General features: G+C 40.8%; 2 protein-coding genes across 3 annotated transcripts; both read right to left on the minus strand.

Moving 5' to 3' along the window:
• Positions 1-684: 684 nt before the first annotated feature.
• LOC120562325 lies at positions 685-14,627 on the minus strand. Of its 2 annotated transcripts, none has more exons than XM_039806014.1 (10): positions 14,533-14,627; positions 13,428-13,973; positions 10,696-11,205; positions 6,108-9,736; positions 5,754-6,021; positions 4,721-4,921; positions 4,547-4,639; positions 3,127-3,304; positions 2,769-2,976; positions 685-2,672 (listed from the first exon to the last, which is right to left on the minus strand). In XM_039806014.1, the coding sequence occupies exons 2-10, from the start codon at positions 13,909-13,911 to the stop codon at positions 1,383-1,385; spliced, it is 6,861 nt and encodes a 2,286-aa protein (XP_039661948.1). In that variant the 5' UTR covers positions 13,912-13,973; positions 14,533-14,627; the 3' UTR covers positions 685-1,382. The 2 variants fall into 2 exon arrangements, with proteins under 2 accessions (XP_039661948.1, XP_039661947.1); XM_039806013.1 differs by having other exon boundaries at positions 3,118-3,304; positions 14,533-14,626.
• A 2,059-nt stretch (positions 14,628-16,686) lies between these two features.
• On the minus strand, positions 16,687-18,700 carry LOC120562327 (zinc finger protein 135-like). The gene is made up of 2 exons (XM_039806016.1): positions 18,665-18,700; positions 16,687-18,395 (listed from the first exon to the last, which is right to left on the minus strand). The coding sequence occupies exons 1-2, from the start codon at positions 18,690-18,692 to the stop codon at positions 17,056-17,058; spliced, it is 1,368 nt and encodes a 455-aa protein (XP_039661950.1). The 5' UTR covers positions 18,693-18,700; the 3' UTR covers positions 16,687-17,055.
• Positions 18,701-19,843: the final 1,143 nt, after the last annotated feature.

The following is a 19,843-nucleotide window of genomic DNA, read 5'->3' on the forward strand; positions in this document are numbered from 1 at the left end:
ACACACAGCTAACTTTACATCTATATAAACATGGATTTGAACTTACCCTTCTTTTCTATTTAGTATGGTTCTATGGTTGGTCTCCGTCACGTGACCAAACCAACTTGAAGTACTCTTTGTTTTTATTCACCTTTTTGTTTACCTCCTTTATATAAAACGAGTACACACACGCTTACACACGTTAGGACCATAGGTTAGGACACCCCAGTCTCTTCATCCGTAGCGTTTCTTGGATCATATGCCTGTAGACCAACATATCTCTGTATAGGAATATGTGTATTATTCAATTTACAGTTATTTATATTTAAAACATATCTTTGTGATTTACACTACTAATGCACAAAATCAATAAATACTGGAGAGGATGAATGATATGCTGAAAGATTGAGATAAAGCTACCTTTTCAAGACATTCTGACACAGTAGGAAAAGCACACATGTAAATAATAAAATTATTTTTGGCTTTATTCCATTTAGCTGCTTCAGTTTCAGGGTTTATGCATGCTGGCTCAGTCTCTATCATCGCTATCGTGGCTTGCTGGGACACTTCAATCGAACAGAGCCACTTTTAATGTTATTAGCAACAGCTGTTTTTTTCCTGTGTGTATGTCCAAATGTCTGCTGTGAATAAGGTGTTTTGTGCAAACATTGGTCTGCAGTCTTCAAAAACAAATGCAACAATGACAAATGTTTCATCCCTCTTTTATTTTTTTCTGAAATTCAAAATAAATAATGTTTAAATTCAAAGAGCCAAAAACAAGCTCAACATGTCAAGTAAATTCAGTCAGGTTAAAATAAATAGTAAAAAAAAAAATCAATATGTTGCGCTCCTTTTGCAGCAAGTGTATGGCTATGTTTTTTTTTTTTTTTTTACACTTCCTTCTGAAGGCAAATTCATTTTTACACTTGCTCAATGACATAATAAGCCACATCACAAAGCATTTGCAGCACACTGCAGCACAAATAATACTTCAAAAGAATGCTACTGCCAGTGAAAGGCATATTGGAAAAGTTGTAAGGACAGAGGAGATAATACGATTCTTTGATTAGCCTGGTTTTCATACACCAAAAGCACAGTTACATTCTAAATCAGAAAGCAAAATGTTGAAAAAACCGGAGGGAAAAAAAAGAGCCCTTTGTCGGGCAGTTGATGAATTCCTATTACGTGGATAGACAAGAATACCATCGTTGTAGACTTATGTTCAAATGATCCGTGTCCAGTATCACAGATAAATAGAGGCTGATGATTTGCGGTTATTCTCAATCTAACCTCCAGTATTGAAAACTGATTATTAAATCAATTATTGTTATTTTATTGGATCAATTATTGAAAACAAAATGTATCACAAAAATAAAAATAAAGGGTAAACTCTGTAGTTGGCACTACTCTTTTCCCAAACTCCCTTGATTATGGAAATTCAAAAAGCAGTTGTGGTTGCGCGAGATACAAAGAAAGACACAGCACTTAAGACATAGCACTCGAGATGTTCTCTGACAGTCCCCAAAGCGACACTTGCCCCCTTCTCCCTCCCCAAGTTGCTCTGGCCAGTGGCCTGAACCATCGTACCGTGTGGCTGCATCTGGCAGAGGACTCTCCTCAACCAGGCTGGGATTGGGGGTTTCATTTGTTGCATGAGCCGTATCTTTGGGGGGTTGAGGGGAAACTGAGTCCTGGGTGTCAGAGCCGCTGGAGAGGATCAAAGCCTTGGACACCTCCAATCTGAAGGCCATGAGAGTCAAAGGTGCAGACGCTGCCCCGTGTTCCTGTCTGTGTAGGAGCCAGGAGTTGACCAAAGCCAGATCTGTTAGGTACCAGAGTACCGCTTGAGGCCAGCAGGTTGGGGCCGAGGCAGTGAGAGGGATAGAGTACAGATTCAGCAAATCTCTGTTGAGATGAGCTGACATCTGGGCCATCTCAAAGTTGTCAATGAGTGAAGCCATGTTCCTCTGGCCATGTCCCGCAGTAGAAAGTATGAAGCCACAGTGTGATCTGCGTAACATCAGCTTCCCGTCTGAGCTTACAAACTCATCCCCGATCTGTCCTCGGGCTCCTCCTACCCTTCCTGCACCATGAACCCCAGCAACTAACAAACGCTCGAGCATTGCAGGGGTGGAGAGTTCCTGTTTGCATAGAAACACCATACTACCTTTGGGAACCATTTTTTCTACAGCATCTTCTTTGCCCGACAGACCCAACTTAAGATCCACATGTAAGAGAAAACCACCAAATCCAATTAATGTAGTACAGTTAAGAGACAGTTTCTTATTGTGCATCTTCCCAGTTAAAGGAAGTGGATATTGGTCAACTGCATAATCACCCTCTCGTCTTAGTGACTGGCACCCTGCTTTGAAACGGCACAATAATGGCTGAGCCTTCCACAGGGGATCAGTCTCTGTTTTTGAACTGTTAAGGTCAGTTGGCGTGTCCCCTTGCCTCTGCCTGTCACTGCGCTGACAAATTTCACTTTGCCTGCTTGAAAGAGTTTTACCTTGCTGTGCATTTTGAAAGTCAATATCATATCTTCCTTCCTGAACATTACTGTTGACTGGATCCTTTACAGGAGAGGCAAGCTTCAACATGCGAGACAGCTCGAGGAAACGGGAAAATGGCATGGCGTCAGCAATCAAGGGCACCTTAGTCAAGTCCTCCCAGTAGAGCCTCGGACTGGGAAACTGAAAAATAGCAAGAGACCAAATAAACTTTTAGTGGTCTTGCATGTCACTAACAGAGCCAAGTAAACAAAACGACTCAAAAAACGGAGCACAAACCTTTAAAGTTCCCATTGCAATGTGGATGCCAACAAACCGTGCAACCTCTCTGGCTGTGAAAGGTTTGGCCAAGTTGGATAGTTTATTTGTGCAATGGGCAATTTCTACCCAGGTATCCCAACCAAAATACTTGGAGAAGTAGTCAATGGACTCTCTGGTCCTGTTTTCCTCTCTTGGTGTTTGGAGCTGGCTTGTTGAAGTTGGCAAACTAAGGGAGAAAAAGACATTTTTTACCATATTATTCTCCAAAACCCTGATTTCTTCCTTAATTGTCCTATTTTAGAACATACAATGAAACATAAGCAGTGCTCTGTAAATGTTTGACAAAAAAAAAAAAAAAGTACTGTACTTTTCTGACATTTCATCTGGCTGCCATGCTGTGTTTTTTTGGTTCTTGTAGAAATAGGCCATCACTTCTGCTTCTGAGTCAAGCTGAGGATCAGACAATTCAAAACCACCCACGTCCTCTTCATCAGAATTCTGGAGGAGAAAGTCCCGGAGGGCTTGTGGATGCTGCCACTCAGTGTCTGCCTCAGCTGAAAGATCACATTATATACAGATGAGTTATCTAAAGTATGATCAAAATGTTTACTCTAGTTTAAGGGCCCTATCTTGCACCCAGCGCAATTGACTTTGTACACCGACGCATGTATCGTTCCTATTTTGCACCCGACGCACAGCGGACTTTTCCCTCCACAGACGCACGTTGGTAAATTAGGGAATGAACTTGCGCTCCCGGGGGCGGTTCATCAAAAAGAGGAGGCGTGTTCAGGCGCAAACGTTCCCTGGTGCTATTTTCCAGTTTCAGAAAACAATTCCGCCACTGACCAGGAAAAACCTGGTCTAAAGTCAGTGGTGCTAGTCTAAAGTCAGTGGTGCGTTATTCAGATGCTATTTTAGGGGCGCATGCTTGGCCATAATGTAGTGTGTGCACAACACGCTACATTATGTACACGGACGCAGCAGTTCCCATTTTTGCAAACCATACATAATTACAAGGAAAAATATTACTGAAAATGCGCTTCAGGTGTTTAGATAGATCAGGAGGCACTTTACAGTACAGTCCTCAAAAAGTTGCAGCATTCTTTGTGGCTGGTTGTGTTTTACACAACATTTCCATGAATCATGGATGTGTTGATGACATAAATGAGGAAATATTAGAGGACTTAAGGAGACGTGATGTTGAACTACGGCGGGATTGGACACTTGAGGGTCTGGGAGTGGCAATGCGCGATGCGCTCCTGGTGGAGTGGGTGGACAGAGATGGAGTTGGGGGAGGAGGAAGGGGCACAACAGGAGCAGGTGGTGCGTTTGGAGGCCCATGCTTCATGGCTGCAGCAATCCTCTCCAGACTTGAGGAGATGCGCCCGAGGGGCCGCAGCAACATCGCCACCCGGTCAAGACGGGCATTTATTACTTCCGCATCCCGGACAGCTCCCGCTGGCGTGCGCCAGGCAAATCCGCCGTCATAATGGCAATCCGCCATGGAACAAGCGCGCCTGCTCTTAAAGGGAATGTGAGATGACACTCTGATTGGTTTATTGCACGTTACGCCCAAACCACACCCAGCTACTTCAGACCAACCTATTTTAGATTTGCGTCGGGCGCAAGACTCATTTCATTTCATCGCCGGTATAATAGCAACAGCGCCAGAGATCCGCCCACAAAGCTACTTGCGTTTCGCGTTTGATACTTGCGTTTCAGATCGTTAAAATAGGGCCCTAAGAATGTAAAACAAGTGGCTACAAGTACTGGTCATTTTCAAATAAAAAACAAACCTTGTCCATCTGCAAAGTCACTGACCCCTGGTTCTGACAATAGTCCTCTCACTCTCATTTCCTGGTAGTCAAGTGCAGAAGGGCTCCATTCATCTGTTGTTAACAGATTCAACATTAAAATCTTCCTATAATCATTAGTAATAGGAGATTATCACTGGAAAGGCAATGCCTCACCTAAATTACTATCTGCTGCTTGATGTTCCGTCTGCTGGGCATCACCGGGTGGTCCCGTTGTTAAATCCCCACTGTTGGTCTGAACAGCTCCCAGTAGAACCTCCCTCTCCTCCTCCTTTACTGGGTAGAAGATACACTGGTTGGTGTTGAACTCCGGGGTGACGCAACCTTCCTTCCTTGTTGGCTCCCCACTCTCCATTACTGAAAGCAAAAAGCCCAAAACATCCATCTCTGAAAAGATAAAGCCCTCAAAGGCTTACAGACTGTCAATGCAGTGCACAAAGTGGGGTTACCACCACATTATTATTTAGTCATCACCTTTCAATGCTAGAGCTAGGAGGTGATTAGCTTAGCTGGAAATTAGCTAATAGCTAATTACAATACATATCTTCTCTTTGTATGATATGAATATTTGACATGGTCCCTGACAAATTTACTTAACCTTGGCTTCTTTATTAATGTTGTTAGCATCGTGGTTAACACTATCACTTAGTTTATGACAAATTGTTTCGGCTGTGCTTTCTAACATTATGTCATTGTGCTAACCGAGCAACGTTAGCCTTTACAACAGAGCCGCTTCAATACACTTGTTAGATAATGTTTCATTACAGAGTTCTCTGTTGATTTGTGTTTGTCGCTGTGTGCTAGTGGTGGAAAATAATGTATACAGAGAGCGGCGTGCCAGAAATGCAATGCGCCATGACGTAGGTCCCCTTCAAGGCCAGGCTGATAGTGGACAGAACTCGTAACAGCAACCACATGCTCATAGTGGCATTGACAATGCATAAGCCTGATTAATGCAGTACATATTTATAACTGGCTGCATATGAGCATTAAATATTAGAATATTATTCCAATATAAAAAAATAAATAACAAATGGTATTATAGAGGAAGACAGCTCTAATGTGAGTGGCATCGTTCTTCTTATCTAACCCTCAGGAAGAAAGCAAATAATAATATTTCCCAAAATGTTGAATTAGTACTTACAAATTAGTACTTTAAAATGTACTTATAGTGTGGTCTAATACTTACATGGACTGGAGGTGTTTTCAATGTTGACTGGCTCCACATTCCATCGGATGTGTCTGCTGCCCTGCGTGTCCTGAGCCTCATTTAGGACGAGGCTGCAGCTCTCCTCCTTCACCAGAACAGTTCTTATATCACGATGGTGCTGTGGCTGCACACTTGCACTCTGTCTGTTTTGACAGGTGGGTGCAACCAGTGGTGGTTCTGACATATTCTCTTCAACCTTGATCTCCTGGCTCCCAGTGGCTTCATTTTCAGCACTACAGTTCACACTCTGGAACAAAAACAAATGCTTTAGGTTTGCAATGTTAATTATGCATTGTTAATGTATGGTACTTGTTGGTACAATTGGTATCTCACCTGTCTGTTCCTCGCTGTCATCAGGCATGGCTCCTTGTCAGCCGTCGCTGTTTGTCTAGAGGTGAGGAACTTTTCAAGTATGATGACTGGCGAATGGTCAGCATCCCTGTCATGTTCCTCTCCTCCCTGCAGTCCTCTAACATTCATTGCCTCCTCAACACTAGCGGTAACCGACTCCGGCTCAAACACTACTCGCTCTTCAGGAGATTCCTCTAATGTAGAGGGCATGGAAGGCAAAGGTGTGGCAGGAGCAGTAGCTTTGTTGGTCTCAGGACTGGTCTCTGTCTGTGAAGTCTTTGTGCAGGCCTCGCCTTCGTCATTCATTTCTGAATCAGAGCTGATGGGACGTTTCTCGTCATCCTGTTCTTTCTCTGATTCTGTTCCTCCGATCGTATCTCCAGCTGAAACTCTCTTTGATATTGAGTCCCGTTTTAGACGTCCTGTTGCTCTTCTCCTACCACCATTCCTCAAAAAAGATCCCTTTTCTCCTTTTTTCTTCTGGACTAACATTTCTTCCTCCTCTTCTTTGATATCCACTTGGTGAGTGGAGCATGACACAGTCTGTGAAGTTAGACTTTTTCCAGTTGTTATTTCATCGCTAATTTGCCCAGGAAGTTTGTCAGTGCTTCCACCCTCAGAATTGCAGGTTCCATTGGATTCGTTTTGGGAAAAAGTGTCTTCATGAGAGGTTGGTTCATCCCTTTCATTCTGCTCCCCAACAGTGACTAAGTCTACCTCGAAAAGTAAATCCTCCTTAATGTCTTCACGTGTGGTACCCTGGACTTCAGATTCTGAGCTGGGATTCCTTAGTGTGCCTTCTTCTTGCTTGTCCTCATCTGATGCCAAAGGCTCTCCTGTGTCTGAACTCTTTGTCTGAGTAGAGGTACTTAAAGGACATTCAGATGTGAAGTTTGGAGGGGCCTCACAGGTTTTGAATTGATCAGATGGTGAGCGAACTTCTGGAGAGGTATAAGATTGATCATTTGCTCCTGTTTTACTTCTAGTCTTATTTTCAGCATCTGAAGGAGGAACAGGTAAAGATGGGGATGGAATCAAAGCTGGAAAAGAGACACTTCGCTCTCTCTCCTCTAATGCCATCTCTGGCTCAGTATCCCAGTCTGTAGCAGCATGCATCACTCCAACAACCTTACCGTGCTGTTTTGGAAGCTGGTAAAGATCCAATCTGGAGACGCCTTCAAAAATGTTCCCATTGGTGTAAGTGAGACCGGGACTCTCTACGATATGCACCGTTGCCTTGTGCTTTTGAAGGGATGAGACTTCGCTAAATCTTTGCCCACAGTCCTTACACTCTAAGGCACGCTTGGAATGGGAAGTTATCACTCCTTCAGTCTCCACTTTTGAGGAGGCTTTACGTTTCCTGGTGGTCTTTGGCTTGGTGGGCAGCGTCTCAGGTGCTTGACGGGAAGCCTGTAGCGAGGACAACAATGAAGGAGCTTTTTGGTTCTTTTTGGGTCTTCCTCCTTTTTTCTTACCTTCTGTGGTAAGACTATTTGTAGATTCAATTGTTGAATGTTTGCATTTGTTACTTTTCCTCTGTTGGGACATTGTTTGGGCCTCATGAGGAGAAGCCTCCTGTGTCTGACCTGATGCCTTTGAAGGGTCTAACTTGTAAACTTTCAGTTGAGGCTGTTTATGACCTTTCAGTAGAAGTAGAGCGTCTTGCGTTATGTGTGGTCCAGGCATGTCTGCTGAAGCTGCGCTTGTTTTTGTATTGACATTTTCCTCTTGTGCCAGGTTTTTTGTCAGGTTTTTCTTTCGCTTCCCATCCTTTGCATTCTTGGGCTGGTCTTTTCGGATTAGTTTTGTTTGTTTTTTCTTTTTAAATGCAGGTGAGGCTACAGTTTTATTCTCACATATGTGTGTCACACCCTCCCTAGCCCCTTCTTTTTGCTTTTTCATATTTTTTTTTCTTGTATCCTCTTTGATTTGTTGTACTTGTGAGTCCTGTGTTGATGAAGGCGATTTTATTTCAGCCGTAGATATCAAATGTCCCCCTTTCTTGTCCCTTTTTCCTTTTCTTCCCTTCTTCTGCGACGGTACCTTTTTCTCTGAGAGATTTGTTGTTTGTGTTTGACCTCTTATCCCTTCTTTCTGTGTTGGCTGACGCTGCTGTGATGGCTTCTTCTGTTTCTTGTTTTTCTTCTCTTTATTTTGTGGACCAAATTTAACAACAAGGTGAGACTTTTTTGTTCTTTTCCGTTTGGCAGGTGTGGCATCAATTTGTAAATCATCCTTGTATATGGAACCAACCAGTTCTTGCATATATCCTTGAAAGATAAATGCCCTGCTAGGCTTTCTTTTCCGCACTTTCACCAGTTCTTGAGCTGACATTACATTTATGGGTAACTCTGACATCTGTGGCACCTGCTTGGTCTCTAAGTGTGATGGAACCTCTTCTTTTGCAGGTGGAACCTCTACTTCAGACAGGTTTTCCACCTGCTCCTGATCCTTCTTGCTATCTACCAGTAATTTCTCAGATGGTTCTTGTTCAGATGGTTCTTCAGCTTGTTCCTGTGTCTCTTGTGGTGCAGCTCCATCCATCAGTGGGTGGTCCTCATCTAGACTTACTGTTTGAATCTGTGAATCAACCTTTTCTTTGAGATTAGTTTCAGATTCACTTGGAGTTTGTGTAAGTGTGTCTGGTGTAACAAAATGGCAAGAAGGAAGGCCCTGTTGCTCGGTTTGTAAAGGCATCAGCTCAAGCTCAACTGTAGTCATAAGTGGTGGGGCTGACAGGCTGGTCTCCTGCTCATCTAATACAGTCTGATCCGCAGTCTTCTCCAGGTCAGTGGTTGGTACCAGAGAGGACAGGATATCATTTTGTGGGACAGTTTGGGATTGTTCCAGCTCCACAGTTGGTATAAGTTCTAATATGACTGTTTGCTCAAGGTTTTCCTCTACCTCATTCTGACAAACCATTTGATCCATTGCATCAGACTGAATTGCACTAATATCGGGCTGTTGAAGGATCTGATGCATGACCTCTCCCTCCGGCCCCTCTGTATGTTGAGTCGGATTGAATGTTAGCTCCATATTTTCCCCTGCTGCTATATGGGAACCTAGTTCTGAGAAAGAGGGGTTTTCCAACTGTTCATCTGGCGTAATAGGTTCCAGTATAATTGTTTGCTCCATTGAATAACATGTGTTATTTGAAGGGTCCAATTCAACTATCTTAGATTCCGGCTGTTTCAGTCCTAGAAAATCCATCTGTGGTGGATTGAGATTAAAATTCCCTGTTTCTATCAGCTGGGATATCTGCTGCACTTCCAGTGGTGGGGCATGAGGTGGCACCTGCCCCAATATGACAACTTGGTTCACTTTCTGCACATTTCCCAAAGATTCAATAAGTCTGCGAATCTGTTCTGTGTCAATATTGGCATCAACCTTTTGTAGAGGTCCATTGGGCTCCATCTGTAGTAAAGCTGGTTGGCAAAAAGATATTGGAGTAATAATGGGTGTACTTTGTTTCACTTGCTGCCCAGCTGGGAGGGTCTTACTGGCTGCAGCAGGCAACACATTGTGCTTAGTTTTCATGTGATGTAGACGTGTCTTGGTACTCTTGAAAGTGGACTTGCAAACCAAACAAGGGTACTTTATTGTAGAAGCACCTAAAGATAATAAAGGAAGACAGTTGTGATGCATTATGGTATACCATGGAAAGCACAACATATTTCTGGCTACCTAATAGATATAGTTTATCATTTAAGTTTTTTTTTTTCTTTCTAATACAACAGCGATATTTAGATAATTTTCAACACCCCTAGTATAAAGAATACATTATTGTTTTTATATATGTTTTCTAATCAACACCAGACCTTTTTGAGACATGTATTGGCTACAAAAACATTAAAATAATGTCACATACAACACATTGTACTAATCTAAACTAAGCCCTTGACTCCACGGTTTAGATGATGCATCCCTAATATTTTATAATTTTAGATCAGAAAAAGGACTAAGAATAAGAGTCTACAACAATGCTAGCAGCTCTGTGAGGCTGTACATAAGCACAGCATTGCTTTAAATTGAATGCTGGAGACAGCAGGTATAATGGCCTGACTCTTAGTTTAGTGTGTTAGCATGCTAACATTTGCTAATTAGCACCAAATGCATGAAGTCCAGTTGAAACTGATGGTATTGTCATTAGTATTTAGTCACAAACCAAAATTAAAATTTGAACTGATGATGGCGCTACATGACAAGTTAAGGAATTAACAACAAGATTACAATTCATCCTGAGACGGACATGAATGTCTGTACCAAATATAATTTAATAGTTGTTGAGACATTTCCCTCAAAACCACAACTGTCAACTTCATAGTGGTGCCAGAAGGAAAGTCAGGGGATTCACAAATTCATTAGGATTCATCCTTTGAGAACTTTGAATGAGTGTACAAACTTTAATGGGAATCCATAAATGTTGAGACATTTCAGTCTGGACCAAAGTGGTGGACTGACTAAACTAATACATTCATCCCTAATACCATGTTGCTAGCAAAGCTAAAGAAGTATGTTAACATTTGAATGTGTAAAATAATAAGACATCCGTAACAGACATTTTTCTTACCATTATCTTTCTTGAGTGGTGCTTTAGCTGTGGTGTCTCCCTCTCCTTCAGCTCCCTCTGGCAAGTGTGACACCATATGTTTCTGCAGAGCTTTGGACATAGTGAACCTCTTTCCACACTCCTTGCAAACATACGGCCTCTCTCCAGTGTGTGTGCGGCGGTGATACTTCAGCAATGTCATCGTTTTGCAAGGTTTGCCACAGTCAGCGCAGGCATAACCGTCCTGGCCAAAATGAATTTTTTTATGAAGGGTGAGCTCTGATGACTTATTGAAGGCCTGGCCACAGATTGGACACTTGAAGGGTTTCTTCTCTGTGTGGGCTTTCTGGTGGATCATGAGCTCGGTGGAGTTTGTGAAGTGGCGGTCACAAACGTAACAGGCGAAAAGGGCGTTCCTAAGAATGCACTGTTCATATTCTGCTGGGTGGCTCAACTTCAGGTGACGCTCTTTGCTCTTGTGATCACTGAAGATTATGTGGCACTCGATGCACTGCAGGGAGAGCTGAGACGCTACAGGGAAACAGGGCACGAGGTGAAGAAAGTTTACATCCATATTCTTAGAATAGAGAGATTTATTCATAAAAAGTATAAAGGCTGGCAAAAATAAAACATAATGTGGCTCTGGAGGGTAATTAAGGCACATTCTCGTGTAAACAACTCACAGCAAATAAATGTTTGTCTGGGCAAACAAAATAGTGAAAGGCAACCCTACATCTTCCACAACTTCTATTTACCATCAAGATAAGGTCGCATTAATTTATTGCCATACATGCAGGGACGGACTGACAATCTGTGCGTTCTGGAAAAGTCCAGAATGGCTGTCGGCACAAAAAAAAAAAAAAAAGTCTATTAAAGCGATATTAACAGCCAACAGCAGGGGGCGCAAATACAATCACTTATATGCTACGTGTAAAAATAAAACTGAAGAAGAGTCGGCCTACGTCATTAGACGTCAGTTAATCTCACATCAGCAATACTGGTAAGTGCGAGGAGCAGGAAACTTATAGGCTGCCTTTATTCCCATCTTAGCGAATTGCATAGTCAGCTCAACATGAGTGTGCATCATGATTATGAAAATGATCATGCCATTTAGTGCTGTCAAACTTAACGTATTTAATCATTTCTGTTAGGTTAATTTGAAATGTTAAACGGTTAGAAATGAATCGCGGGTTGACCGCGATTTCACTTGGTTGTATGAGAGGTTGTAGTGAGCTCACTTTTGCTGCTAGGATGAAGACTATGGTATAAAATTAAACGGGAAAACATCAGGCATGCATTGGTACCACTCTAAAAGTGATAACAAACAGGGAAGGGGGCTAAATAATTAACCAAATTTAACCAAAAGTTTAACCAAAAAATCCTAGCTTGCACTTTCTGTCTGTCTTCCATCAGAGTGCAGTTTTTCCTTGTCTTTCATATTTGTGTTTACTATTGTGGAACTGGCAAAGACCTGGAGGTTGTTTGTGAAAGCTTCACAGACAACATTGATAAGGCCGAGTCATTTTCATCATTTCACAGCCTTAATATGAATCAAAAGTGTAATATAAAAGTGTAAAATATGAAATAGGTTATTCAATGCTAATTCTTTAACACAAAGCAACACATGTTATATACATTTATATTTGAATAGTTATAGTAGTAACTAACACTCTCAGTGTAGTTTGGGTATAGGCCTACAATATATCTAATCCCCATGTTCAGGTACAGCAAGTAGCCTACTTTATCTCTGAAAGTGTAGTCAGTAATACTGTGGTTTCTGTAGCCAGTGACATTTCATTATTTGTATTTTATTTTCAATGCAGATGTAATGGCATTGTACATTTTTAGTTTTTATTTGAAGGCTGAGGCTTCATTAATAAACACAACCCAAATTATCATCATTGGTTTTGAGTTTGGTTTTACTTGCTGTGAATACAGTATTGTGGCATAGTATCAGGACATCCTGGCTAGTATCTGTCGCGCACGGCTACGGGCGAATGGCCGGATGATGGGCTATTTGGGAGAAAGTCCAGGGCTGTTTTTTAGCCCCAGTCCATCCCTGCATACATGTGAAGTCAAAATTGGAAAACACATCATTACTGTCCTCTGTGCGTTGGAGCCTGCAGTATAGCCAATAGTGGATTTTTGAGGCAGGTACCAATTTAGATATATGAGAGTTTAATAAATATGATAATAATATATCAGCCAAATGCTTTGGTGACTTTGGCTGCTATTGAACACCAAAACCTATTAACTGCACTACCAGTATGGTAAAACAAAACATGGAGGTATTTTAAGAGTATTCTATCTTGTAAAACTGCACTGCAAAATGACTGAATTTCACTGTTATGTTTGAGCACACTTAGCTACTGAAAATATTTTTAACAATAGCCTATATTGTGTATTTAACCTAAAACAACAGTAATCAACATGCCAGGTAGAAATCACATTATTCATTAGACTACTGTAGAAAATCACAGTAACTAACATGCTATGACAGTAAATCACAGCAACCACCACCCTACTGTGGAAAATCTGTTTACTATGTGGACCGATGGACTGCCATATCACATTGTAAACTGGGTTTTGAGAAACCACAGAACATCCCAACTACAAAATGTGATTTAAAGTACTGTTATATTTCCTTTTTATAGTGGAAAATGAATAATCAAACACCAAATGGGTCTCTCAATCCTTGCCTGGTTCAGAAAGGTATAACACAGAACACCACACATACATGGTGAAATACTCACATGTGAGAGGCATAACCAGTGGTTTGGACATGTCCATCTTCAGAGGATCTACCATGGCCTTCTTGGAAGGAACATATTTCCTACCATCACGGATACCTGTATTCTGTTTCTTTGCCTTTGGCTCACCACACCCAGGATTTGCATTTGTGTCAGGTACCGGTTCTGTGGGGGCACTTGACTTCGAAGCAGAGCTTGTCTCCATCCCTGCAGTGTCAACTGGGGGCTCTGTTAGTGGCTGAACAGTAGGCTCATTCTCCACTGATTGTGTGACTGCCATACTTGCAGGTGTTTCTGCTGTTAGCAACCCTGTCCCATTTTCCTGTGGCGAGACTACTGCTGCAGTCCCGTCAGGTTCATTCTCCTTTTCTTGTGCATCTGGTTCACTCTGTGCTGGCAGATCTTCAGTCTCTGTGTCCAGTGGTTGCTCTGTGGTTGCTGTGGTCACAGGGTTTGGCCCGCAGTTTGACTGGGTCGGACTCTGCATGGCTGCCTGCCTTTTGGCTCCTCAAATGCACTTGCAAATATAGGTTTCTATGAAATCAGGTTCTACACAGAAACACAGAATGAGTTAATTACATAAACCAACACATAGTTACATAAACACTTACTGATATCACAGATGTCATTCAAACGTGCTCAACTGCTGTATAAAATATGAGTCTTTAAGCAGGGAATAGCATCTTTGTTACACGGCGACAGCTGGGAGACCAGGGAATGAATGGGTTTAAAACATTTGTATTACAAAAGAAGACCGACCGACATGGAGGGCAGCCGTTGGAGGCTGATGTATAACCCAAATTCTACTTTGTGTAATTGGCATGAATAGTGTATGAATACCATACTGTCTATGATGAATACAGTGCTTTGCCATGCTGATAGTTTGTTGAAAACCCCCTCTAATAATAACCAGATACAGATAATGGTAGCCCTGTTAGCTTAAATTCAATGATTTGCGGTAAAAACTAAAATCGTGTAGCAACTGTTTGCATTTCCGACCCGTTACAGCGCCAAAGACGCTTACTATTCGTTCACTTTCTACGTTTCCCTTTTTACACAGAGACCCGTATAACTGTATGAATGCCGGAGGATGTAGATTTAAGGTTACCTAGGCTGACTCGTCCGCCCAAACATCTCCGCGTCGTTCCGCACAAAGCCATCACACACACACAGACGAGTTGCAGACATCGTGACGTCACTGACAAGGGCCGCAGAGAAGTCATGGGAGTTGTGGTTTTTCCCACAATTAGCCTCCCCTTAATCCATGACTGTTGCCCACTCTGGTAACGTTAAAATACTACATAGCAGTTTGTTGTTGGTTTTATAGTTTTGTGATATTCATTGAACTGTATACAGTTGAAGCAATGTACAATAGTGCTAAAAAAAATCTCTAGTTTAGACTTGGACTTGATTTCAAAAGGCTTAAAACAGCTCTGGGTAGAGTTGAGGTCATTGTATTTCTACGCATATATACAAAATATAGGTGTTGGTAAAAACTATTTTTATTTTGTATTATTGTTAGTCTCAGCAGTCAAATTAAATCTTTATGTAGAACTGGAAAAACGGAGAACATAGTCTATTAAGGCAAATTGTAACATAAACACCACAGGGTTTTTACCACAATTCAGCAAAGGAACGCCCTGGCAACAGCAATGCAATTACTACTAGCAATTAAAGTCATTAAATCAAGTGTTGATCAAATTAAATAATATCCTTATAGAAGAATTCTGGGAAACTCTTCCCTAGGACACAACTTAATAATGCTCGATAAAAGCACACAGTGGTGTATCGGTGGTGCTATTGCAGCATGTTATCATGTGATGTTGCAGGGATGCAGGAATCCACTGTAAAATCCCATTATTGCAGTCCCTGGAAACCTCCATAAATGAATGAAAAAAGTCAATTAGCACACAAGGCTGTGTCCATTAATACTGGACTCTTCATATCTTTTATTTACATTTACATATTTCATGAGATACTGTATCGCATAAATATAATTTGTACCCTTTTTGTTATGTCCTCTAGTTTGCAATGCTTGTATTGAAAAGCGTTATTTGTGCTATGATGTTTTTTACACAGATATCCATAGGATTCATACCCCATCCTTTACATATAGCATTGTAGAACCTACATTAGACTTAGAAACAGCTCAGTACGGCAAGCTGATCGACCATGTATAAGCTCATAATTATAGGATTTATAATTAATGAGATTGTGTGGAAGTCTCTTGATTAGCTCTCACTGTATTAATAACTCAGCCATTACTTACAGTACAGCTCCATTAAAAAGTCAAACTGCAGATTGTGCCGAAATGATCAACCATATACAAGCTTATAGTAATTGTATGAGCTATAAAATGCACAGAAGTCTTGCATTCTCTGTTGCGGTCATTCATTAATATCTGGTATGACCACATTCAAATATCTCAGCCCTTGCTACCATATCTAAAACAGGTTTCAGCTCCTAATAACACAACATCTGTCTTAGTTTGGCAATTTGGTAAAGGTTGTTTTAAAAGTCAGAAAATATATTGTATATTGCTTTCAAGAATGCCTGTAAAACAATGAATTAATATAACATTTAAAAACATAATACTCATTCCCTATGAATATTTCAACCAAGCCCCAGCAAGATTAATGTTGGTAAAACATGCTGGAAAAATACAGTGGCCAACAGCATTCAGAATTCAGACTATTAGCTCAAAATTATTTCAATCAAAACTCCGTTTTTTTCTCCAAAATATTTCCCTTTAGTTGTTTTAACAGTAATGGGGTCACGAGCAGGGTTGGGCATCGTTTGGATTTTAACGATTCTGATTCCAATTACGATTCTTCCTTTCGATTCCGATTCTTTGAGAGGTGGAGTTGAAACGGGTCACATGCTTATTTCACAAATAAGAGGAACGTTTTAATTTTGAGTCAATGGTGGTTTGCAGTTTTACAGGGCTTTTTCAATGTAAAATAAAGCCACATTAGAGCGCCGCTTACTGTGCTCCATGGCTGCAACACAACAAGCGCCTGGCCGCTACGGAAACCAAAACTTAAATTTGGAACCCATGATCATATTCGAAACCAAATCCTCCAAACGATTCCAATAAAGAGACGATTCCGATGGAATCGTAATTTTTTAAACAATCCCAATAGGAATCGGTTCTCGATGCCCAACCCTAGTTACGAGTCCACAGAATAGTGTGGTCTCTGTGAATACGCTGCTTTGTGTAAAATACATTTTTCTTCCCCTGCACATGAAGACAAACCCCAAAAACATTTGGAATGCATTTCATTTTATTTGGTTTTACAAGTAGAGGGTGGTAGCTTTACTTCAGTTTTACATTTTCAATTCAGTTTCTTTCCCTTTGGTTCATTACAATGGTTTTGCAGCACCGAATATACATTAAAAACCTGTAGTATAATCTCCTAGCATCAGGCATGAACTGTTGAGGCCTAGATTGTAGATACTCGTTATTATTCTCCTCTTATACTAATAAGAAAGTCATCAACAACACATGTTAACCCTTTGTTTCTTAACCCTAACCTTGCATCTTTAACAGTAGGAAATGTATAAAAGAAAATAAAAAAAAAGTAAGGCTAAGGTCAACAAAGGCACCAGTATGAGATAATTCTGTAAGCCTTCAACCCTCAGAATCATCCTGTGGTATCGGCAGCTCCCCAGTAGCATGTTTTATGTAATGCAAATGCAGCTTTGCTACTTCATCAAAGCCCATATCACATTCAATACACTCCCATTCCCAATACTTATGCTCTCTGTACAGGTTTGTTTCCTTTGACTCCCTCTCATCTAGCTTCTGTCCTCGTCTGCTTTCGGATTTCAACTCAGCCAGGGGATAAGATCCAGTCCAGCCGGGTGATTTGGAAAGCTTGAAATGATCCAAAGGCTCTCCGCAATCAGACTCTTCAGAGTTTGCGCGATCCCCAGACCCAGCATCATTCCATGGCTCGAGGGTATAATTTTTCCCCACGCATTTTTCCTTTCCTGGCAGCTCTTGCATGTTTGTATCCATGTTTGTCTCCTCTTTAACACTAGCGAGAAGAAGTCTCTTTTTTTGAATCACTCGCTTCTTTGCAATAATCGCAGAATTCTTGATCCCCAGAGGAATCCCACGGGACCCAGCATATTTTCTAAAATGCCTACTGCGGTGTGCAAACAGATTTCCAGGATGGGAAAAGCTCTTCCCGCACAATGTGCACTGGTAAGGTCTTGCTCCAGTGTGGGTGTTGTGGTGGTTCCTGAGGTGTCTAGACAAGTAAAAGCTCTTGTGGCAAATATTGCATGTATGTGTTCTTGTGAGATTGTGAGTGTGCAGGTGTTTATCTAGTGACGCTTCATCTTTATAGCCTTTGGCACAACTTAAACACCAAAATGGTTTCTGTTTATGGAGATCGACGTGAGACAGCCATGACTTTATAGAACTAAAGTTTTTGTTACACTGATCACATCTGGGAGGTTTTGATTGAAGTGACCTGTGAACTCTCAGGTGACCGAGCAGCCGCGCTCGCCTGATAAATGACATCCCACAGTCTGGACACTGATATTCACGCAAATTCTGACTTGTCGTTTTAGATGATTGTTGGTTTTCATGCAGCTGTTGGTGTTTTGTGAATGAAACCAGGTATGTATAAAGCTTCCCACAGTCCAAGCAAGCATAACCCTTCCTAGGTTTCTTTTTCCTTGAAGCTGGGGCAACTTCAACACCTTGTGTTAAGCCTGAGGTTTGGGTTTGCAATGAAGTGCCCATGTCGCACCCGTCTGCATCACCATCCGTGTCTTCACCTCCGTTTTCTCCATCGTCCGTTCTCTCAGAATCCAGTTTTGCTGCGGGATTCAGGTCGTCTCCCGTCTGAGCTTCTTCCCCCTCCTCTTCCAGGGCATGCTGGTGCAGGTGAGTCTTGTAGACGTCCCAGTGTGTAAACTTTAGTCCACAATCCTTACATGAAATGCTGCACGGTTTGACTAGAAAAGAAGAAGAAGAAAAAAAAAAAGGACCAATTTAAATTCTTTTACAATTTTCAGTCATTTCATGTACTATATTTTGAACTTTAAGGTATTATGAGTATCCATAAATAAAGTATGTAAAATAAACTACCAGATAGCTTCTGATTTGATTAAATGAACAAATTGTTCTATGATGTTCCAGCTAAATTTGGCAGACTGGTAACAGGTAAAGGCCTGGTCTTTACTGGTGAGGTTACCAATGTTTAACTGCAGCAGGTAAAACTTACAAGACTGAGTTGTGGATCTTCTCTTCATTCACAGATGGGGGATTACAAGTCAAGTGTTAAGTCAGGTGTAAACTCTTTATAAAATATTTAAATATCAGCATTGCCCATTAGAAAAAGATATTTGTAGCTTTGTTGATTATGTCTGGAAAGCAAGTAGATTATCTGTGACCCATATATGGAGCCTGTGCATGCCATTCAAATAATGATGGCGCCACAACTGCTTGGACTTATTTCTAGGTGGCACATTGCTTACAAATCTTTTAATTAAAGCGATAACAAAATGGACATTTTAAATATTAAAGCAGGAAACCGATGTAATGATTTATTCAGAAAACAAACTAGTTTTCTTTACAATTCATTTTGCAATTGCATTTTAAAATTCAATATGAATTAATTTAAGAGAGATTAAGTAAACAAATGTAATGTTTTGTTTTTTTACTTTGGGAGGTTTATAATGAATCAGTCAACTTTAATTTAGTTATACTACAAAAGTCTGTAACTATTAAGGTGACACACTCCAGGCTCCATATCCATAATGTGCTGTGTATGTCTAATGATCTAAAAATGACTTTCTCAATAGTTATATTTTTTTATGTAATGCTGCTGAAGTTAACATGCCCTGATAATAACCCAATACACGGCCAGTAATAATTACTCAGAAGATGAGTCAAACCACAAACATGCAGATTCACTGAACTGAAGTTGAATAAAATCACAGAACCCAGTAATTCACGCAAAAAATTATCAATTTATTTTTGACTCTTTTGAGCACATCCTCTTTTTTGTTTCAGAAACAGCAAGTTAAACAAGTAGTCAAAGGGTATATTGGTCATCTAGAGCAAAAAAAGATTTTTTCTTAATTGAAAGTAACATCTCTTGTACAATACCAATACTTTTTTCCACTAAAAAAGTGGTACAGTAAACTAACTACACTACAAGAACAAAAGCGTTTTTTTCAGTTTAGTAATTAAAAGTCTTTCCACAACATAGAAATATAACACTCAAAAGGAAAGAACATGGGAGCTTTCAAAACGTTATGTACGTAGCATTACATTATTTGATTGTTAAATTTGTTTTATGGTAGTAAATGGCTGCAATGGTTAACATCAGGTGTTTTTTACCAATTCACATAAACAGTGCACATTGTTGAATTTCATATATATTAGAATTTCATATATA

This window comes from Perca fluviatilis, chromosome 7, assembly GCF_010015445.1.
Source record: "Perca fluviatilis chromosome 7, GENO_Pfluv_1.0, whole genome shotgun sequence".
NCBI classification, from domain to species: domain Eukaryota; kingdom Metazoa; phylum Chordata; class Actinopteri; order Perciformes; family Percidae; genus Perca; species Perca fluviatilis.